At 37.4% G+C, this 21,725-nt stretch overlaps 1 protein-coding gene across 2 annotated transcripts in view; it reads right to left on the bottom strand.

The window, feature by feature from the left end:
* Positions 1-21,725, bottom strand: part of LOC127427098 (wings apart-like protein homolog) — a 90,134-nt gene that overhangs the window by 17,948 nt on the left and 50,461 nt on the right. For both annotated transcript variants that reach the window (XM_051674464.1, XM_051674465.1), the window contains exons 7-14: positions 19,916-20,077; positions 14,617-14,753; positions 14,365-14,476; positions 10,979-11,206; positions 6,426-6,537; positions 6,099-6,196; positions 3,925-4,001; positions 90-262 (exon numbers count right to left, since the gene is read on the bottom strand). In XM_051674464.1, the coding sequence (XP_051530424.1) occupies positions 90-262; positions 3,925-4,001; positions 6,099-6,196; positions 6,426-6,537; positions 10,979-11,206; positions 14,365-14,476; positions 14,617-14,753; positions 19,916-20,077 (1,099 nt within the window). The remainder of the gene's footprint in view (positions 1-89; positions 263-3,924; positions 4,002-6,098; positions 6,197-6,425; positions 6,538-10,978; positions 11,207-14,364; positions 14,477-14,616; positions 14,754-19,915; positions 20,078-21,725) is intronic.

Below are 21,725 nucleotides of genomic sequence, written 5' to 3'. Positions count from 1 at the left end.
ATTTTGTTTTGGGGTTAGTAGAAAATGTTTTAATCTTTTTGTTAAGCCCTGCCGACTGGTCGATTTTGCACATCCTTAGTTTTACTGACCGTTGTCATGTGTGAGGTTGAGTAGGACTCCGATGATGGCTCTCATACAGTCTTCTACAGCTTTCCCCACATTACTGTTGCTACAGTACGGCAGCGGCGTTCCTGATGAACACAGACCTCTGTTCACCTCTCTACTGTACCTCTGAATCATCTCTTCACAGTGACGCAACGCCCTGAAACACACACAATAAACATGCTGCTTTAACTACAGTAAAACCCATCCAAAGAGATTACAGTTCTGTTCTTAGTGCCGTATAGAAGTATTCACTGCAAAAAGTTGAATATTCTGCCTCCAAAACATGGCTTTCTGAAGACTTTAGAGTGAGATTTTTCTTTCTTCTATGGAGAATATTTGTATACAATGAGAGTGAGTGGGGGCAGTCACAGTCAAGCTCCAAAAATGACATAAAATGCACATAATAGTCCACATGACTCATGCAATATAGTAGAAGTCTACGCTTTATGCTTGACCAAAATTGAAGTGGTTCCTCACTGAATATCTTGAGGGCAGGCAGGTGACAACAGTATTTTCATTCCTGCATGAAAACTATCCTGAACCAGCAAGCACAAACATTACAACCCTTGTTAAATCAAATCATTATTTACAGTGTAATAAAGGGTACGGGGCAACAAAGGAAGCAGTTCTTGACAGAATATGACAATTACTATTAAAACTGAAGACTTCAGTTAGATATTTTAACACTAAATCTGGTACTTTAACTGCATACATTTTCTGTAACTCTGCTGAAAAACATCTATTTTCCTTTCTATTACAAGTATATAGATGTGCACCAAAATAAGTAAATATAGCAGGAAAGACTGGGCAGTAACCGATTACATGGATTACGTCTGTATTACGTAATCAATTACAAAAATTTAGTTCTTGGACATTTTAAAATGTGTAATAGGACTGCAGTTACTTTTATGGATTAGTGATTACATTATCAACGAATGCCGACAGCAATAACTTGCGCATAATTTACCGATTATGCTTCTAAAATTTAAACGAGCGTCTGAGACAGCACCTGAAATACATGCGACAGGCCAAACCAGGAGGCACCATGTATACTGAAGAAAGCAAAAAGTGTAATCTAAAAGATTATTATCAGTACCAGATCTACACACTACTGTCTGCAATGAATAAGTTAGTTCAAGCATGAAATTCAAGTAAATTCAACATTTGTACTCAATTCAAACATTTAGAAACATGTAAAATGCTCTTAATTTTCAAGTAAATTTTAATTTTATTTTTATTTGTTTGTTATCTTCACAATGAGTCCTCAAGGACCAATTATAAAGTAAAAAAACGTTGTAATATTTATTCGCTGATTTGAGTAAATTTAACTGGTAAATAAAATAAGTAAATTTTACTTTTCAAAGCTGGTGTCCCAGCATGCACTGTGCTTTAATTAGCCTGCATGGTTTCACTGTTTGCCAGTTTTATTTATGCAGTTTGTTTTTTATGTTAAGAATGTTTGAACATTAAGTTTTGTTAAAGGTGGAGTAAGTGATTCCTGAGAAAGACTGTTGATATTTGAACTCAACAGCCAAAACAAAAACACCCCTCCCTTTAATGCTCCTTCAGAAGCTCCACCCCCACCAAATTCATGTACACGCAATAGTGTTGTGTGGATCGGTCCGATCCACTTTGTTTATTTTCCCATTAACAGAGCCAGGGCCGTGTACAAACACCAGATTTTTATTTTCAGCGCACACACAGAACGGACAGCTAGCGGACCGTGAAGATATTCGTGGAATTTGACAAAAAGTGTTTTGGTTAAAATGACTTACTCCACCTTTAAGTATGAAGTTAATTTTTAATCAAAATTACCAATTGTTGCCGCCAAGTGCCGTTTCTTGTTTCATACAACAATAATGCAAGGTGATACATTAAGCCTTCCACATGCGGCCGATGCATTTTAAAAGGATAGTCCATAGGGACCTGGGTAGCTCAGCAAGTAGACGCTGACTACCACCCCTGGAGTTCGTGAGTTCGAATCATTCAGGGCATGCTGAGTGACTCCAGCCAGGTCTCCTAAGCAACCAAATTGGCCCAATTGCTAGGGAGGGTAGAGTCACATCAGGTAACCTTCTCATGGTCACTATAATGTAGTTCGTTCTCGGTGGGGCATGTGGTGAGTTGTGCGTGGATACCGCGGTGGATGGCGTGAAGCCTCCACAAGCGCTATGTCTCTGCGGTAACGCGCTCAACAAGCCACGTGATAAGAGGCGCGGATTGACAGTCTCAGACTCGGAGGCAACTGAGATTCATCCTCCGCCACCTGGATTGAGGGTCCCTCCGCCACCTGGATTGAGGGTCACTACGCCACCACGAGGACTTAGAGAGCGCATTGGGAATTGGGCATTCCAAATTGGGGAGAAAATCCCCACCCCCAAGGATAGTCCATATGTGCAACACATGTATATAAATGTTCATTAAGTTTACGTTATAAAAATGTAAGTTATTTTAAACACCATCAAATCAGATTTGTAACTAAAAATACTTCAGTAAAGTGATTCAATATTATGTCATAGTTAAATAGATTTTACTCAATAAATGGTATACCATTAAAAACAAAAACTGTCCAAATACTTGCTAAAGAAATTAGGCAAATCTTACTAGTGTTATGTTTTTCCAGTGTATGCCTTTCTATTTGTGTATGTACGTTGGATCTCGTCTTGATACAGTCAATAAATTAATGTTTGTGATAATTAAAAATGACTATTCATGACCATTTTACTTGGGAGTAGCTTTCCTTAAGTAACCCAACTAACATATTGTTCACGCTTTAACAGCGGTAATTTAGAGCTATGCTTAAAAGTAACGTTTATTGCCTAAATAATAATGAAAGTAACTAACTACACTGCATCATGCAAGATACTTTTGCATTATTTTTGCATTAGCGTCATTTTTCCACCGTTCAGAGACGGGACAGTTTACTTTTTTTTTTTTTTTTTTTTGTATATATCTAAACGACAAACAGCATTTGGAATTATCCATCAGTGTAGTTAAAATTCACTCCAGGAGAGGAACTTTTGTGTAAACAATGCCTTTGTGTGTGTGTGTGAGAGAGAGAGAGAGAGTGTTTTCACTGTGGAGAGACAGTCTCTATCCACAGCACAAGCACTACAGTGCAACCAGCTCCATGCAAAACGCCCCTAATGTGCTTAGCATAATGAGAAGTCATTAGTGTGCAAGATGGAAGCGGAGGAGCTTCATGAGTTCAGATATTAGTGGGGTCATTATTAATGCAGCCTGCCGGTATCTCTAATTGAATTACAGCCAGCTGAACGCACTCACGCAGCCATGCGTGCGTCTGTGAGATGGCTTTGTTGACTCATTTAGATCCCCCCCTCATAGTCCTGAACTCCCGTGCTGACTTCACAGTGCACTCTGAAGGGTTTGACCCCATCTAGAGAGCTGGGACATCAGCCCTTAATTTCATTAACAGCGGAAGAGAGGCCAGACTGTGTCAAAGACACAAGAATGAGCTACATTTATCATAATGGATGATTAAAGGTGCGCGCTACTCACTGCAGTTTCATATGGAAACCTAATTTGTGCTAGCATGCTGTGGGTGCTTTAAGATGCTTGAGCAGCATCAAAGGGTGTTTTCTGGCACAGCAGCTCTGAGCTCATACTGTTGATAAAGTGTTCCTGTTGTGTTTGGGGCCGTCTGCTGTGATAAGGAGAGCTAGCAGAAAGAGCACAGTTAACCTGCACCCTCCCTGACCACACACACCACCAGCGGCTCGAGTCAGAAGAACATTACTAGTCTACAGTAAAACTACAGCTAGACTGCTCAACAACCATGTTTATTTTTGAGGCACTTACTTTGCTGAAGACACTATGAGTTGAGAGTCCTTGTAGGCGATCAAGTAGCCTTGGTTTTCTAGATTGTGAACAGTTACCTGAATCAAAAAAATGTCATATTAAAACATAAGTTGCAAAAATAAACCATCCTTTTGGATAACTACACTCTATAAAGTTGTCCCAACAGAGATACAGTAAGTCTACATAAAATAAAACACACTACAAGTGTAAACACAATGCTTGAAACAGCAATATGAAAGTCACATTAGAGGTCAAATACTGTTTTATTGCAGAGAGCAAACATGTAACTTTTTGTTGAAATTATAGGGCTGAGAGGAAAAAAAATCTATTCACTATTCACAAAAGAAGTGACACTTTCTCAAGTGATCCGGCACAGATGCACAAAAATATCGTAATCAGAATTTTGAATTATTAATAATTTTGTTCATAAAAAAGCATACAAAGGGAAAAATTTTGTAGATAAAGATAAGTGCCATGCGGGGTACAATACTGAAATGGAAGATATATAAATACCTTGAGCTTTAAAAAGTAGTCTGCTACACTGTAAGATGCTACTAACAAAAATTAGATTTCTACATTGAAAAGAAGACAATCAGATGATATTATTTCATTATTATTTAATTGAAAATGATCATCTGATGGCTATATATTTAACTATGGTGTCATGCCCTTATGAAAATTAACCATGATTTTACTACAGTAATCATAATTTAACCATGGTATTTGTAGTAAAACCAAAGTAACCACAAAATTACAATAATTTTACTGTAGTAAAACCATGATTCATTTTCGTAAGTGTTAAAAAAAATACTTTGCTTCAAAAAAGAAGGCAAAGTGCCTTTAAGGCTGTGTGGGGCTCAAGTGATTCAGTGAATCATTTAAGTGAACTAGTTCATTTACATGAACCATCCGACAGAATTGACTAAAATGAAAATAAAATGAGTTCCCAATGCTAAATAGAAGTTAAATATTTCTTTTAACAGATTCATTTACATTTACTGTCTGAAAGAACTGACTCAATAATATCAATCAAGAACATTTGAGAATCATTTATTTTATGGCAGATGCTATTTACACCCTGGTGCAAACAGTGGCAGATACTATTTGCACCCATATTTAAATACTAACATAGTGTATGGGAATCACTGCAGTGTGTGTATTGTGTTTAGTCTCACAGACACGCTACATTAACCCCTACCCCTAAACCTAACCTTACCTTAGAAAAAATAACCTTGGTTTTACTACAGTAACCATGGTTTCATGCAGGAACTTGTGCAATCGAAAGAGCCGCCTCCGGATCAAACACTTCTCTGCACTTGCTGACATTCACTGTGATCAAATCACTGTGATGAAATTAACATTTACAGGTATATAATTATTTTTATCTATTATAGTATTAAATTAAATATTAAGAATGGAATCAGGATATTGGCTGGGAAAAAAGTGGGACATAAGGCTGATTCAAACTGCGGTCGCTAGGACAACAGTAAACATACACACCATGCTTACACCCCACGCCACTGCAGCGACACCTATTATTTAGTCTGTCATACATTTCTGTGGTTTCACCAGACTATTAGGATGCAAATAGACACTATTTTATTCAGTTTATTTACATAAACTGTGTGAAAGAAGCGATTCACTTAAATGATTCAGTTTTCCCAGCGCTACATGAGAGAGAGAGAGGATGTTTCAGGTAAGTGTGTTTGATTCACTCAACTCAATTGATGCGTTCACAATATAATGTGACAAATGAAGTGTTTTGTGATGATACAGCGCTACTCGCTGGAAAATGAAGTTCGTTACTGGAAAAGTGACACTATATAGTGAAAACAGCCGAACTACTGAAACTACTGTCACGCTACTGAAACACATGGTTACTGCAAGTTTATAGTGTACGCCAACACTTGTCACATTCTTCAGAAACTAAATAAATAGGCCTATCACATTTTATTGCAAGTGATTTGTGCCTATATGCCACTGATACAAATTCAAATGCATTGAATATCATTTGTGTTAGCTATTGGGAAATCTTAAGACAAATGTATAAGATCTTATACTGGCAAATATGCACCTCATCAGAGGTTTGAACACAAAAAATGTATGGCTTAATAAAACCCTAATACTCTACTTGGATGTCAAAGAAACTGAAGTGTGAAAAGAGAGAAACTTACACTCTCTAGTACACGCAGACATCTCTCAGCCCCCCACAACGATGCCACTAGATTCTCCTGATCATCCTCTTGGCTCAGATTCTCCACACACTCTTTCACTGAGAGGAAACACACACATCTCTCACCTAAAAATATCTCTGCGCATGCTCAAAATGTGCTCTTAACAGAAGAAAACAAAACTCTACTTCCATGCAAGATTCTTTTGTTCAGTATGTACTCGATAAGATGTCTCTGCGCATGCTCAAAATGTGCTCTTAACAGAAGAAAACAAAACTCTACTTCCATGCAAGATTCTTTTGTTCAGTATGTACTCGATAAGATGTGTACCTTTATCTACAATGTGATCCAGGCCCCCCAGAAGCCTGAGCTCTTCTTTGAACCAGTCACCCGCTCTTTTCGACGTCAATGATAACAACGTCTCCATGGCTAAATGTCCCGTCTAAAAAAGAAAGAAGAGAGAATGCATATTAGACTAAATGATATCACTGATTCAGAACTCGGATTTTCCATTGAACATCTAGTGGTGAAAATCATTTTTGTGGTGGGACCAGTAAAACGCTGGTAGGGCAAGTAAACATCTGAACTACAAGCAGGAAAAAAATCTTTACTTTTGAGGCCTGCCTTGTGTAGTTTTGTTCATGTTTTTTGAGGATGAGGGCACATCCTGCAAACCTGTCCATATCAGCACCTGCCCGATTTGGCCGTTTCTACCATGTGACTGCAGATTACTGCAGAGTTTGGTAAGACGCACAGGATTTGTCTAGAGCTGTTGAAATTAATTGCATGCAATTCAAAATGTTTAACATTGTTGATTTTTTTTTTAACATGATTAACACATTTATCATTTTGACATTACTGTATATTCAGTTCCGTGTGAGTTCTAAACACTGATTGGAATAGGGCGGAAACTTAGTAACGTGTCCATCAACATTACACTGACGAACATACCACAAACACACAACAGCGATTCTGTGTGTTCAACAACAAAGATCAAGTAATGGAGAAAGGACCTCTTACAAATCAAACCCAGATGGTACTTTTGACAAAATAAAGTACCTTGCATCCTTTGTAATGTGGCATTTTTGAAAGCCAAACACATGATGCATGGCACTGATGAGGGACCACTGTGCCAACTAGCTTGTTGGAGTTCTCCCATTGAAAGTCTGCGGATAGTCACACGCACAGCAAACTGAAGCCGCATTTACATGACACGCTGGAGTGAAGCGCGCCGTGTTGCACTTCCGTCTTACTGGACAATTTGGATGAAGTATCATTACACGGGCAGTGTCAGTGCTAAAAGCAAAACAAGATGTTCTCTGCAGCGCTGTTCATGTGCAGTTCAAACTTCAAAGCGGCACATGACGATGATGTTGAGCAGTGCGTTGACCCCTGATGAAGATCATGTGAATGCAGCTTCACGATTACTGGATCACCACAGCCTGCCAGCCAATAAATATTGTGGAGGGCGAGAGTTTTACCGCCCATTACAATGAATACTCAACCTATAGGGACTAGTTCCTTCAGTTAGACTTGTTTAATGTTACTTGAATTGGTGCTATTTTAGTGCATTTCTATCTTTATACTGTGGAAGGATTTGTTTTGGAAAATGTTAATAAAGCACTTGTTACACATTGTTTTGTTTTCATTTCTAAGAAGGAACTAAAAGCATTTTGACAGGAAGAGAAGCACTTGCAAAATGTGTGATTAATCACAATTAAATATTTTAATGACTATACTAAAAGCAATAAAATAAAAGCATATGGGAAGTGTTTTCTCCTAGCTTTTAAAAGTTGATAAGTCTACTTATGATACTATCCTAACTATTCAAGTTTATTTAGTTAGTTGAATTATATTTTTTACATTTAGCCAGGGACTAAAAGCGGAAAGTAATTTTGGTTCGTTCTGAGCAGAAACAGTACTTTTTTATTCCGGTTCCGGCATTCCACAGCCTCCTTTTCAAATGGTAACCAGTTAGAACAAAATAAAAGGACGGTTAATGATGTTCTTTTTAAAGTGACAGTACTCTGTGCTAAGGGTGGGTGATAAACCAGCTGCAGTGTTTCCAGATCTCACAAGAAAAACAAGCTCAAAATAAGGAACTTGCCTCACACAAAATAAGCAAACACAAGCGATTCCATTTTCCCATGTGGGGGAATTTTTTTAGGATAACTCAAACAAGCATCATATACATCAGCCTATATAAAATAAAGTTTTTCAATAAATGTATTCATGATATTAAATATATCCCCCAAAAACATTTCAAATATTAATTTGAAATCAATTAATAGCCTAAATCTCTCTCTCCTGCATGCATGCACACATTGCGTGGGCACATTTGGACTAAACGTCACCTTTTGATGGGGGTAAATTATTTAAATTTTTTTAACATTGGTTTTTAAACTGGTGGTGTCCTTTAGAATCAAAGGACATGCTCATGTTCTACTAATAAGAGAGAAGCCTAATTTTTTCGGGCAACAGGAAATGGTGTAATTCTGAAATTTTACTGTGATAAACCCTTTGGTCTTTGGTCTCATAAAAAAAAAAGAAAGAAAAAAAAGATCAGAACAAAATGAACCGGTTATTAACTGGTTGCCAGCATTTAAAAATATTCTTTTCACTCCTGAACAACTGAAAGGGATTTCGTTCCCGTTTTTGGGTAAATTTTTTAGTCGCTGCATTTAGCATTGCTTTCCCATGGTGTCAGTAGAGATTTTCAACCCATTCAGTTGAGACCCATTGGTCTAAAAACCCTTGACAGATTTGATGGTTGATGATTCGGTGTTAGTCAGCCTCTTATGGTTCAAGCACAAACATTACGAGCAAACAAGTAAATCTTATCTTACATATCACATAGGTTGATAAGGTCAAGAGATAGATAGTGTGTAGGGAACAAATACTGAAGTGTATCCACCAGAGGGAGCAGATATACAGTGCATCCGGAAAGTAAAAAAAAAAAAAAAAAACACATGTACATAAGTATTCACAGCCTTTGCCATGACACTCAAAATTGAGCTCAGGTGCATCCTGTTTCCACTGATCATCCTTGAGATGTTTCTACAACTTGATTGGAGTCCACCTGTGGTAAATTCAGTTGATTGAACATGATTTGGAAAGGCACACACCTGTCTATATAAGGTCCCACAGTTACAGTGCATGTCAGAGCACAAACCAAGCCATGAAGTCCAAGGAATTGTCTGTAGACCTCCGAGACAGGATTGTATCGAGGCACAGATCTGGGGAAGGGTACAGAAAAATTTCTGCAGCATTGAAGATCCCAATGAGCACAGTGGCCTCCATCATCCATAAATGGAAGAAGTTTGGAACCACCAGGACACACGACAGCCCGCCTGGAGTTTGCCAAAAGGCACCTGAAGGACTCTCAGACCTTGAGAAACAAAATTCTCTGGTCTGATGAAACAAAGATTGAACTCTTTGGCCTGAATGGCAAGCGTCATGTCTGGAGGAAACCAGGCACCGCTCATCACCTGGCCAATACCATCCCAACAGTGAAGCATGGTGGTGGCAGCATTATGCTGTGGGAATGTTTTTCAGCGGCAGAAACTGGGAGACTAGTCAGGATCGAGGGAAAGATGAATGCAGCAATGTACAGAGACATCCTTGATGAAAACCTGCTCCAGAGCGCTCTGGACCTCAGACCATGGTGAAGGTTCATCTTCCAACAGGACAACGACCCTAAGCACACAGCCAAGATAACAAAGGAGTGACTCCGGGACAACTCTGTGAATGTCCTTGGGTGGCCCAGCCAGAGCCCAGACTTGAACCCGATTGAACATCTCTGGAGAGATCTGAAAATGGCTGTGCACCGACGCTCCCCATCCAACCTGATGGAGCTTGAGAGGTCCTGCAAAGAAGAATGGGAGAAACTGCCCAAAAGATGTGCCAAGCTTGTAGCATCATACTCAAAAAGACTTGAGGCTGTAATTGGTGCCAAAGGTGCTTCAACAAAGTATTGAGCAAAGGCTGTGAATACTTATGGACATGCGATTTAAAAAAAAATATATATATTTTTTTTTTTATAAATTTGCAAAGATTTCAAACAAGCTTCTTTCATGTTGTCATTATGGGGTATTGTTTGTAGAATTTTGAGGAAAATAATGAATTGAATCCATTTTGGAATAAGGCTGTAACATAACAAAATGTGGAAAAAGTGAAGCCCTGTGAATACTTTCCGGATGCACTGTAGAACATTTCCAGAACCCCTAAATCAACACAATCTCTCATCCATCTCTCATAGGCTTTGTTCAGACTGCCAGCAAAAATGAGATTTCTTTGTATGTATACAACTCAAATATGTTCCCTTTTTTTTAGTCTGAATGTAAAAAAAATCCCCAAAACAAAAAAACAAACATATGAGATCCGATATTATCAGGAGTTGTGTCTGAATTCTCTCATGTTTGCTAACTCTTTTTCTCAACAGCAAACTAGGTGACGGTCACTACGTGGTGAACAGGGAATAAGTGGACGAGTCAGTGGTGTTAGACACAGTAGATGCATGAATGTGTAAAATGCCTCTCATGTGCCTCCTGCACCATGGTGCGATGTCTTGATAGACATGAGCAGAGGCAAATTTCCAGTTTTACGTCCACTCTTTCCACACTGACAGCTTCTGTTGCAGAAGAAAGTCTCTTGGCATTGAGCTTGTCATTTCTATAGCACACCAGATACTGACTTCTGCTTGAAAACAATGGATTATGTTTCATCACTTGCATGTGACAGTGCAGACAGTCCATCCCCAAAGATCAGACTGGAAAACCAAATTGGATGTGTACAGCACAAGGCCATAACGGAAAAAAAATGCAGAAGTGCATGACAAAATCTGGGCAGACACACTGATGAATACAAGAGCAAGAGAAGTTTACCGTGATGTTCTCCAGGTCCAGATGCTTATTGTGAACTGTCTCGCAGAGTTTACGAATCTTTTCTTTCACTTTGTTCATCTCTCTCGCTGTCAGCTGATCAGCTGTGGATTTGTCCTGTTCCAACTCCAGTAATCGGATCATGAGATCCAGACTGGCTCGATCCAGGTCCATGTTCAAGCGGTCTCTGCTGAGGATGTACATCAGAGAGGCTGAACACAGAGCTAGATTCTGAGGGTCACAAACAGAAAAGGAAAAGACGTTTAAACATAAGACACCAGCTGATGACATTTGGGAGGTTCACACATAAGTCCATGATGGTTTTTTTGTGTTTTTTTTGAGCTGTCAAATTAATGCAAGCAATTAAGTGATAAAGTGGTAAAATGAAGGGAAAAGGAGCTCTTAATGCTATTTGTTGTCAACAACAAGCCTAGGTGGAACTTGTGACAGAAGTCAAGTATTTTTCAGCAAAAGGTGCATTTAATTACCACAGAAGCAATGAAAGTCTTAACTATCACCAGAACACAGAATGAGACGTTTTTGTCTGCAAGCGATTTCGTGTGGCGTTTAAAGCGGCGGTTGATGCTGATGCCCTGATGTGAATCATGAACGCAGCTTAACGACTGCTGTAACAAAGCGGACAGCCACATTCTGCCAGCTGATTAATATTGTGGAGAATGAGAGTTTGAGATTTAATGTTTTAAATGTGAACCGACATCAAGATTTCAGGTTAAAATTTATATGAAGGTGTTTCTTCAACTTTTGGCACCTTTAGCACTAGCAATTGATCATCCAGGTTCTGTGAGCCATCTCTCCTGCTTCTCTGATTGCTCTACAAGTAAGCTAATAAAATAATTTCAACCCAGATCAATGTTTTATGTGCATTTATTTATTTATTGGCAAGTAGTCTTGTAATAAGCTGGATAATGAGGAGTCAGATTGCATTTGCACAGAATAAACACCAACCGAACTCTGACACAAACCGGAGGTAGATTTCAGCTGTTCAGTGATTTATTTCTTCTCACATAATGACATAATTTCAACTCAAATCAATATTTATGCCCATGTATTTATTTATTTTGTTAGCAGCCATGTAATAAGCGGGATATTGTAAAGTCAGAGAGTTGTTATTGCAAAATAAACCCCTTCAGGGTGATACAAGAGTTCCTGATCACCTTTTCAGGGTTTATTGTCCGATAACAACCGGCTGACTGTACAATATCCCTACCTAAATACACACAATTAAATCAGATTTTCACACTTTTTACATAATTTGGAAATATTCATTTCATGAAATGAAGGCCAATAAAAATCTTCAGCTCTCAACTGATATTTCCCTTGATTTTTCTTTGTCTCATATTTCATCTCAAGCATTCTCATCACTCGCACTTTTGTTCACTTGATTAACACGTAAACAAACTTATTAGGGGCAAAATGTTCGGTGTGGTGGAAATGATGCCTCAACTGTCATAAAAGTGTGTTTTAAGTGTGTTACGTAATCAGATTACTTTTTCAAGTAATGAGTAAAGTAACAATATTTTTTATTTTAGACAAAATATCGGAGTTATTTTTTAAAATAAGCAATGCATTCTGATAAATCAGAAGTAAAAGTGTGCAAACTTCAAAGAGGGGCAAGATGGGCATTGTAGTTCATATAGCACAGGAATAAGCCCGGAGAAGTCTTCCTGTGGCCACGGCATGATTATACAGATACATACAACGTGGAATAATCGCTGACTGTTTGTGCATCAGAATTGCTTTATTTTAAATGCCCGTAACTACTTCTCTAGGATCAGTTTGCATCCGAACTGCTCTGTGTTAAGCATTTAACATTTAACATTCGGTTGAGTGAAACATGATTGATTCATGTGTAAATACCTGCTGCATAAAAAAAAAAAAAGAAATAAATAAATTAAAAAAGTAAATGCGTTTAGGCAGAGGCCACTGCATGATATACAGGATGAAATACTCACTCAATTCACTGACTTATGTAGCCAAACTGCTCTGTGTTACAGCTCCCTGTAACTGGGAGAATGGGATGAGAAAAGCTGACTCTGGATCAGCGGCTAGAGCAACGTACTACATGGTTTATGTATGCAGACAAAATGTCTTAATTTCTTAAAATATTCAAAACTTTTGTTTTATAATAAACAAGTAATGTGATTTGTGAAACATACCGTTTTTATGACATTTTGGTAGCATTAAAAACAATTCTATTCAAGTTGTATCAACAAGCGCATTTGCAGTAGGCTGTCCACAGTATGCACCGTAGATCAACACAAAACAAGCGTGCACACTGAGATGACTTAAGTGAAAAATATTCATTTATTCATCAGACTTATTCCTTGAACATGTTAGACTGGCATTCCCCGCTGAATTTTATCCTGACTTCTGAACAACATCTCAAGTTGACTCGACATTGTCTATGGGCAGCACGTGATGACATATGATGCAGGTTCAAGTGTTGCACTTTGTTGCATTTGGAAAGACACTGGTTATTCTTCATTATTCATGTTGGCAACCATGTCGATGGAAAAACAAATCATGCATATTCCAGTTACTGAGTCTTTATTATAAATATGACGTGAAGACCTACTGATTGTAGACTTTCTAAATATCTGTTTGTTTAGTATGTTGTTTTGTCATGAGTACTGTACAGTAGCTAGCATGACCTGTAATGTCTCTACATATCTCTTGTATTTGTATTGAATGCACAGCAAAAGAGAGAGTGGCGGTGAGAAAAAAGTAACGCAAAAGTAACGTTATGCTTTACTTTCCATAAAAAGTAACCTTTTAATTAATTTAGTTGCTTAAGGAGTAACGCAATATTCTAACGAGTTACTTTTAAAAGTAATGTTACCCAGCACTGGTCATAATGTTTGGAAAAAAAATATATAAATCATTTTCACACAATAAATTTGAAAATGGTTTGTTTATAAACATGTATTAATACTGAAAGTCTTGGTCTGAGACTAGACTAAAACATTTGAAAAGTACCAAAAAGAAATAATGAAGTTTTCCTGGTGAAAAGTTTCCATGTCAGTTTTAATGAGAGCTTCATATAACAAATAAATCTGTTAGTTTGAATAAAAATCAATGCTTGGTGCAACTCCCCAAAGTTGAAAAAACACCCATGAATGTATAAGGGAAAGTGTATGTTTTTGGTGCTGAGACCATTTTATTAAATATTTATTAATTCAAGTTATTTGCCATTTTCAATAACCAATTTCATGACCATTGGTGGATCTCTCTTCAGGATTATGGGTAGTGTAGTTCTTTACCTGGAATTCAACTATTAAACAAAATGATTATTATAAAAATGTATGGTATTTTTACTTTTGGAAACAGACTATTGCACTCTATTTGCAAAGAGAATTAGACTGTCTTACCGCATGCTGAGGTGCATCATTGAGAGTTTTAAAGACCTGAGCCACTTTCCCACGAGCCCTTAGGTGCATCCTGAAACTGGGCATGGCACACCGCGTTGCCAAACCAATAACACTGCACATAAAGACACATTAACAAGCTTGAGAGTGAAAACACCACATGTATAGCAAACAATCAAACAATATGTGATGAGTTCAAAATTGGTCAATGGAAAGATGAACTATGTTGAATCCACTGAGAGGATTTCTCTGTACCTAAGGCAGCGTGTGTTAAGGGGTTGACCAGTCTTCAGACCAGTGGCAAGATACTCAAAGTCATCGGTGAACTCCTGATTCTCCCCAAACTCCACCACATCATTGAAGTGCTTCACATGCTGGACAACAGTGTATAACTGCAGAGACAGAGAAATGGAGCTGCCGATTATTTGTATGCACTGAAACCGAGCGGAGAGTTAAATTAAAAGCACTGTGAATTCGTAGAGAACATCCAGAAAACATGATACATTTATGACTAAGAAAAGGCCTCAGACTGCATCTTCTTGTCTTTTGGTGTTGCCAAGCAACTGTAGCTCTCAAGGCCTATTTACAGAATGTTTTTACAGGCCTATCCACTCAAAGTGTGGCCTTTAAAATCAAAAGCCAAAAATATTGCCTTGAATTTGAGAGTGCCAGATTTAACCGTGAGCCAAGGCAGATGAGATTTGAGATGGCGGAGGGGAAGGTTTTCAATTAAATATGGCTTAAACTTTAGTCTGTTCCTCACACTAAGTTATCAAATGGCATCAGAAGACTTGGTGTTTTATTTTCTCTTTGGAACTTGACATTGCAAATCACAAAACAAAAAAAGTTGGTAACACTTTACAATAAGGCTGTATTTGTTAACTTTAGTTAATACATTAGGCATCATAAACTAACAATGAACAATATTTTCAACTGCATTTATTAATCTTGGTTAATGTCAATTTATAAAAACACAATTGTGCATTGCTGGTTAGTATGTTAATTCATAATGCATTAAAAAAGTTGAATTCAAAATATCTGTTAAAATGAACATTAGTCAAGATTAATAAAGAATTGTTCATTGTTAGTTCATGTTAACTAAAAGTTAACTAATGTGAATGAATACAAACTTATTGTAAAAAGTTAACAAAAAGTCAAGTGGTTTTTGAACAACATGAGGTAAATGATGATAGAAATGTAATTTTTAAAAGGACTAATTGTTTTTTTTAAGCATGTGAATGACTGGGGCGCTACTCGTCTTTCATTCAGGTACATACACCTTTTGCAGAGCCCAACAAAATTTCACTTCGTGTCCAGTGTGAAGGGTTTTGAGGATAACCGATTTGCTTCGATTCATTTCACACCTTGTCTGAATAGGCCTTCAAGCTAATACAAATAAAACTCCCAGAGGACCCCGAAAACAGAATTATCATAAATTTAAGGGTGGTCCGTATACTGCCTAAATGTACAATTATCAGTGCAAAGAGCTTTTAAGTTGTAGGTCAAATGAAAAATAATCTACTCAGTAGGCAGAGGGTTGTAATGTAGGTGGGTTTTAACACGGTCACATCACAGAACAACAGTGCTTTCTGGACAATATCAAAAGGTCCTTGTGTATTACTTTATTAAAAACAGTCCTAATGTTCATGCCAGGGCTTCCAGCATGCAGCGATTGTGACATTCAAACTCAAGTTTCATTCAAAAACAGCTGCACCACATTTGTCTGCATACATTAAGATAAAGCTTTATGCCATTATCATTGGTTCTGTGCCATTGACTTTCAAGTTTAACTGCCTCCTGCGTAGGTCTTTATAATAAAGTTGCAAAATATTCAAATGTGAAGTGCATAACAAATCTCTCATCTCAGCAGTAAAGCTATTCCCAATCCAAATGAATTTTTGTTTCTTTGCATGTACAAATCATAAGTGCGTCACCTGCTTTCAGTCTGATATGCTGAAATTAAACTAGCCAAACTTCCAAAAACATTGTAGCTTCTCAAAGGCAAAGTAGTTTTCCAGATGACACAATGCGTCATTAAATATTTGAAGGACATCAAATACAGAACGACAGGTTAAAAACGTGGGTTGCTAACTTTCTAATAGCCAAATAGCTACAAGACATTTTATTCTGCGTTTACTTGATAAAAGGGAAGTGCCTTGAAAAATGCTTAACATGACTTAATGTATGAATACAATGACCAGACAGAGCCACATTTCTCTCTATCCTTTGCCAAAAGAATGAAACTGCAATTCACGGTGAAAGACAATATTTTTCTGTTAAGTGTTTTCTTTTGTAATTGACCCTTCGCTAAGCCCCGCATAAAAACATTTCTGACCAATCCTATCTTAGCAACTGTTGCCCTACCGCCATTTCTCTGACAAGCGTTTGCCTTTTTACAACGAGAGCTCCGGGAATGTGTGTTTGAGTCGTTTTAAGTGGGATTTTAATTTCAAAATGCACCAAAAAAATTTAAAACACTTTGTTGCTAGGTCACCTGTAAGTGTTTTTCATTTCTTTTCTTTTTTTAATCTTTAAATAAATCTCTAGAACAGCATACTATGAATTAAACTGTGTCATTCCTCATTCCCAAATTAACTTGTATAACATCAGCACTGACACCTACATTTGCTCCAAGGTAAATTAAAGCTAATAACTTAACATAAATTAATTTACGTATTGATTCAGTTCTTAGTAAAGGTGACATTAAAAAGAGTTCACGGCATTATACAGTGTTATGAGACATTATGAACAGTTCTGCTCATTTACAGTATATTTTTTCAGGTAATCATCATTAAATGACACTTTTCTCTTTTCTCCAAATAATTTTCTCAAAGTAATTTGAGTTTTGTTCATCACTTTATTTTGTACTATGTTCCAAATAAAAATGTCCCCCCTAATTGTTTAATTGTACTTGTACAGCACTTTGGTATACATCAGTTGTTTTAAAATGTGCTTTAGAAATAAATTAACTTTGACCTTTTCAAGTGACTGTGACAATGGTTTGCCTCAATTTGTATTCACAGTCTCCACAGTTTTCAATGAAATTACTGTGTATTTTAACAATTTATTTTACAAAAAACATCAGATAAATATGCATTACAGTGTCACTTCAATTTGTATTCAAAGCCCACGTAAGAATATTATTCATTCGGTTTATGAGAATATTTTGCCAAAAACTGCATCGTTCACAGCAATCTCCAATCAATTCCCATGGGAAGTTCTCCAAAGCTTGACAACGGTAACAAAGGGGCGCGAGGCTTAGCGAAGTTTCAATAAAGCTTAAGCCACTTCTCTTCCGTTTTTGTCGTAGTTGTTTTTTTGCTAAAAAATATCAATTATTTGGTATTCCACTATTTTCATTCATTAAGCAAACATACCTATTAATGGTTTTTATTGGGAAGAAAACGCTTATATATACATTTTACATTTACATTTATTAATTTAGCAGACGCTTTTATCCAAAGCGACTTACAAATGAGGAGAACAACAGAAGCGAATCATACTAAGGAGGCAGTAGTATCCACAAGTGCTGTAATGCAAGTTTCAAAATTGTTTAGAGAAGTACCCCTATGAGAGTTTTGTTTATGTTTTGTTAGAGAACCAGCTGCTCTGGTGTAGTTTGGCAGGTCAATCCACCAGCAAGGAACCGCTGAAGTGAAAGTCCTGGACAGTGATTTTTTGCTTCTTTGAGATGGCACTACGAGCCATCTCACCCACAGAACGCAAACTTCTGGAGGGCATGTAGACCTGAAGTAGTGAGTGTAGATAGTAGGGTGCAGAGCCGGTGGTTGTTCTGTAAGCAAGCATCAATGCCTTGAACTTATTGTGAGCAACCACTGGCAGCCAGTGCAGTTTGATGAATAGAGGCGTAACATGCACTCTTTTGGGCTCGTTGAAGTCCAATCGCGCTGCTGCATTTTGAATCAATTGCAGAGATTTGACTGTACATGCACAAAGGCCTGCCAGAAGACCAGTGCAGTAGTCCAGTCTGGATAGCATAAGTGTCAGAACGAGGATTAGGTGGCATGCTCAGATAGGATGGGCTGGATTTTCCTGATGTTGTACAGAGCAAATCTGCACGATTGGGCAGTCCTTGCAATGTGGTCCGTGAAGTTTAACTGGTCATCAAACACATATGTCTCCTTGGATTACGGTGTCATAGTTTAGATACAATTAATCACAAGGGAAATGAAAGAACATTTTCATTCTCCTGATTTGTCTTCCTGATTGTTGTAGTACATTAAAGACACATAAGATTTTCTAATGTTAAGTGTTTAACCAGTATTAAAATTTTGTATTCAAAGTGCCACAGTTTTTCTCACCGTTATTTGCCTGAGCCTCTCTTTCCTCCAGAACGAGCACTGACGTATGTAATGTAATGTTTATTTTTGTGATGTGAATGCACTTACAATGGAATCACAACAATAGTGGCAAACATTTATCATAAAACGCTACAGTTTTAATTATCCTTTTTTGATGAAAAATGCGATTTGTTCCCCATTGTAATGTCATTTTTAACATTACCAATTAAATGTGAAAATGATTCAAATGCAAACAAATGCTGAAACGTTCTCAACTGTTTGGGTGTGAGACGCCAAAACATGGGACAAACTCCATCCCAACTGAATTTAATACAGAACACAATTTTGTCCCCTCAAATACAGGATGATTTCATATTATACATGTGGTTGGCAACCCTAGTGGCGCCTGGTGTAGTAGGTGACCTGTCTTTCGGAGCATGTGCACAACGACGAGGCCAGTTGTGGTCTGCTGGACGAAGCCGAGCTACAATCACATTATGTACGTCTGTTTGAATGTCATTGCACAAATCGGACTGGTTCAATTTCAGTCGGACTAAAGTGTTTACATGACACTAAAAAAGATGAATGATTGTTTTAGTCTGATTGAAAAGAACTTTTTAAAGAGCATGTGAAAGCACTCCCTGTCTCTCTCAACTGATGGCGATGTTGTTTGGAAAGGTTTAGAACTATTTCTGCAGTATATAGTATGCAAATTTACACGTTGGCTGAAATATATAGTAGTATAGTAAGCATACAAATAGTGCAGTACACAACAGGGCACACTGTGCTGGGTCAAGTATCCACCAATGCAATACACTCAACTTGACTTTCCATTTCCAGTGTGACAAATGAATAAAAAATGCTTACAGATGTGATTTTTAACATATATATATATTTAAAATGCAAAACAAACAAACATTTTATTTCCAAGATGATGCTGGATGCCACTCTAAATTTGCTACGCTCTCTAAACAAGCAACATGAGAAGTGACAGCAATGTAGCATACTACTGTTTGGACCATTTATCATTGCACAATGCATTGTTTTACTTTCTATTTATAAAAATTAGTAGGCAGTATTTAGTATGTAGTAAGGTAGTATTCCATTGCGAATATAGCTATTACTTTTGCTATTCTGTTTGATGCTGCTAGAGGCACAGAAGTAATACTTTAAATCGATGTAGAGAGGAAGATATTTTGATTTGATGCCCTACAGCAGGTTTCTGCACTCTTGTGTGAAGGGTTTGCACTCACCTCCTTGTGTTCTTTCCTACATTTGAGCGCCGTGACCATGTCCTGGTAAGGCTCTGTGGGGATAGTGACAGACTTGATGACTTTGGGAGGAGGGGCCGGAGCTTTGAACACACCATCATCCTTGTGTGAGTTTGACTCTTTACTGCCTCCTGACGCAACGGCCTGTGCAAAAACAACCGCTCAGAATTACAGCAGAACAATAGTGCTGTGATTCACATGAGCTGCCAATAAGCAACCCACTGCTGCTTATGTAACATGACGACTAAAGATAGGGCTACAGAACAATATAGACTGCTCACAGAGTAGACTAAATGGCCATCAGCAATGTGGCTAAATAAAACCAACAAATCGACATAACATGCTTTAAAGATGGCTAGGTTCCACACACTTTGAAAAACATGTTTTTAATAAAAATGTTTTTAATATGCTTTTATTTTTATTTATAGGAATTATGCAAATGGAGGTGATGAGCTAACGAGAATGGTCACAAACAGTTTGAGTGAGGTGTAAGTGTATTTATTAGTCAGTGTGCATTACATTACACTGGTGGTAGCAGATGCAGGCCGTCTCATTTGTGCAGGATTGATTTCGTTAGATTGACGCGTGTTGAGAGAAATAAAGGGAGGGAGAGGGTGCTGGTAAATCGAGAACATTATGGGGACGTGTTTGCACAAAGCTGCTCAAGTCAACATGAAATCAAAATATATCCTATTTAATATTTTAATAAACAATCCTGGTCCAATTGTGCACGATTCATCAGTGCCTGTTATTCCAATGAAATAAGAGAATGACTGTCTTCATAATCTTTCATCAAAGTGTAATAACTTGCAGCCTTTTTACAATCTTGCCAATTCCACATGAATATTATCAAATCCTGCTCTACTTTATTCTTGTAGAATATCCTATTTTACTCTAAATCACATTAGCGGGATGTGAATGCTGTTTCCATGTTGACATTAACACCTGAGTTCCTGTGCTAAATGATCATAGCCCAATGGCTCGCTGGTCTGTGGACATACACATTAAGGGGAAACGAGAGCAGAAATGTGTTTCACATTTGTGAGAGTCGAGTCCAAGCGGTAGGAGTTTTCACATATGGCTGATTATAAACATTGCAGTTCAGTTTATGAGAAGTGTTTGAATTACAGTGACCTCTGAAGTGGACTGGGAATTGCATGTAGGAGCTGGAGTGGCAAACACACAGTGAAGAATCCTGTGCTATGCATGTGTGAGCTAATAAATGCCCTAATTTAATAGGGCTGTCGATTTAACAAATTCATTTGGTACAATTAAGTAATTAAGTAATCAAGCTTGAATCAGAGAAATTCAAGCTTGATTAACACCTTGATGTGTTTGTGAATCTGTGGCAGTAGGGGGCAGTCAGCACGACTCCAGCTTTACAGGCAAAACTTATGACTAGATGCCAAAAACTAGTGAGACGCTCCAAAAGTGTCCGTCTGACACATCAGTAAATAGACAAACAATTAAAAATAATGCAGACAGAATTAGGCCAATAACACGGTTATATTTAAAGATATGGAAATAAAACAAACAATTCTTTCTAGATTGTCTAAATGCTTTACTTGTCTGCTGCCACAATACATTTATTTGATGTAATGTATCTGAATTATTTTCATTACATATTATATATAATTATTTAAAATTGTTATATACTAAATATCTTTAGTTCTCAGTATATATTGATATGCAATGATTATTTTTATTAATTAAATCATGATATATTCTTTTTATTAAACATTTTAATTTGACTGACAACCCTAATTTTATTATTTCCACATGAGATTTTTCT

The sequence above is a fragment of the Myxocyprinus asiaticus genome, chromosome 36 (assembly GCF_019703515.2).
Source record: "Myxocyprinus asiaticus isolate MX2 ecotype Aquarium Trade chromosome 36, UBuf_Myxa_2, whole genome shotgun sequence".
Classification (NCBI taxonomy): domain Eukaryota; kingdom Metazoa; phylum Chordata; class Actinopteri; order Cypriniformes; family Catostomidae; genus Myxocyprinus; species Myxocyprinus asiaticus.
The sequence above is the reverse complement of the archived record's forward strand: the minus strand, read 5'-3'. Positions and strand labels throughout refer to the sequence as shown.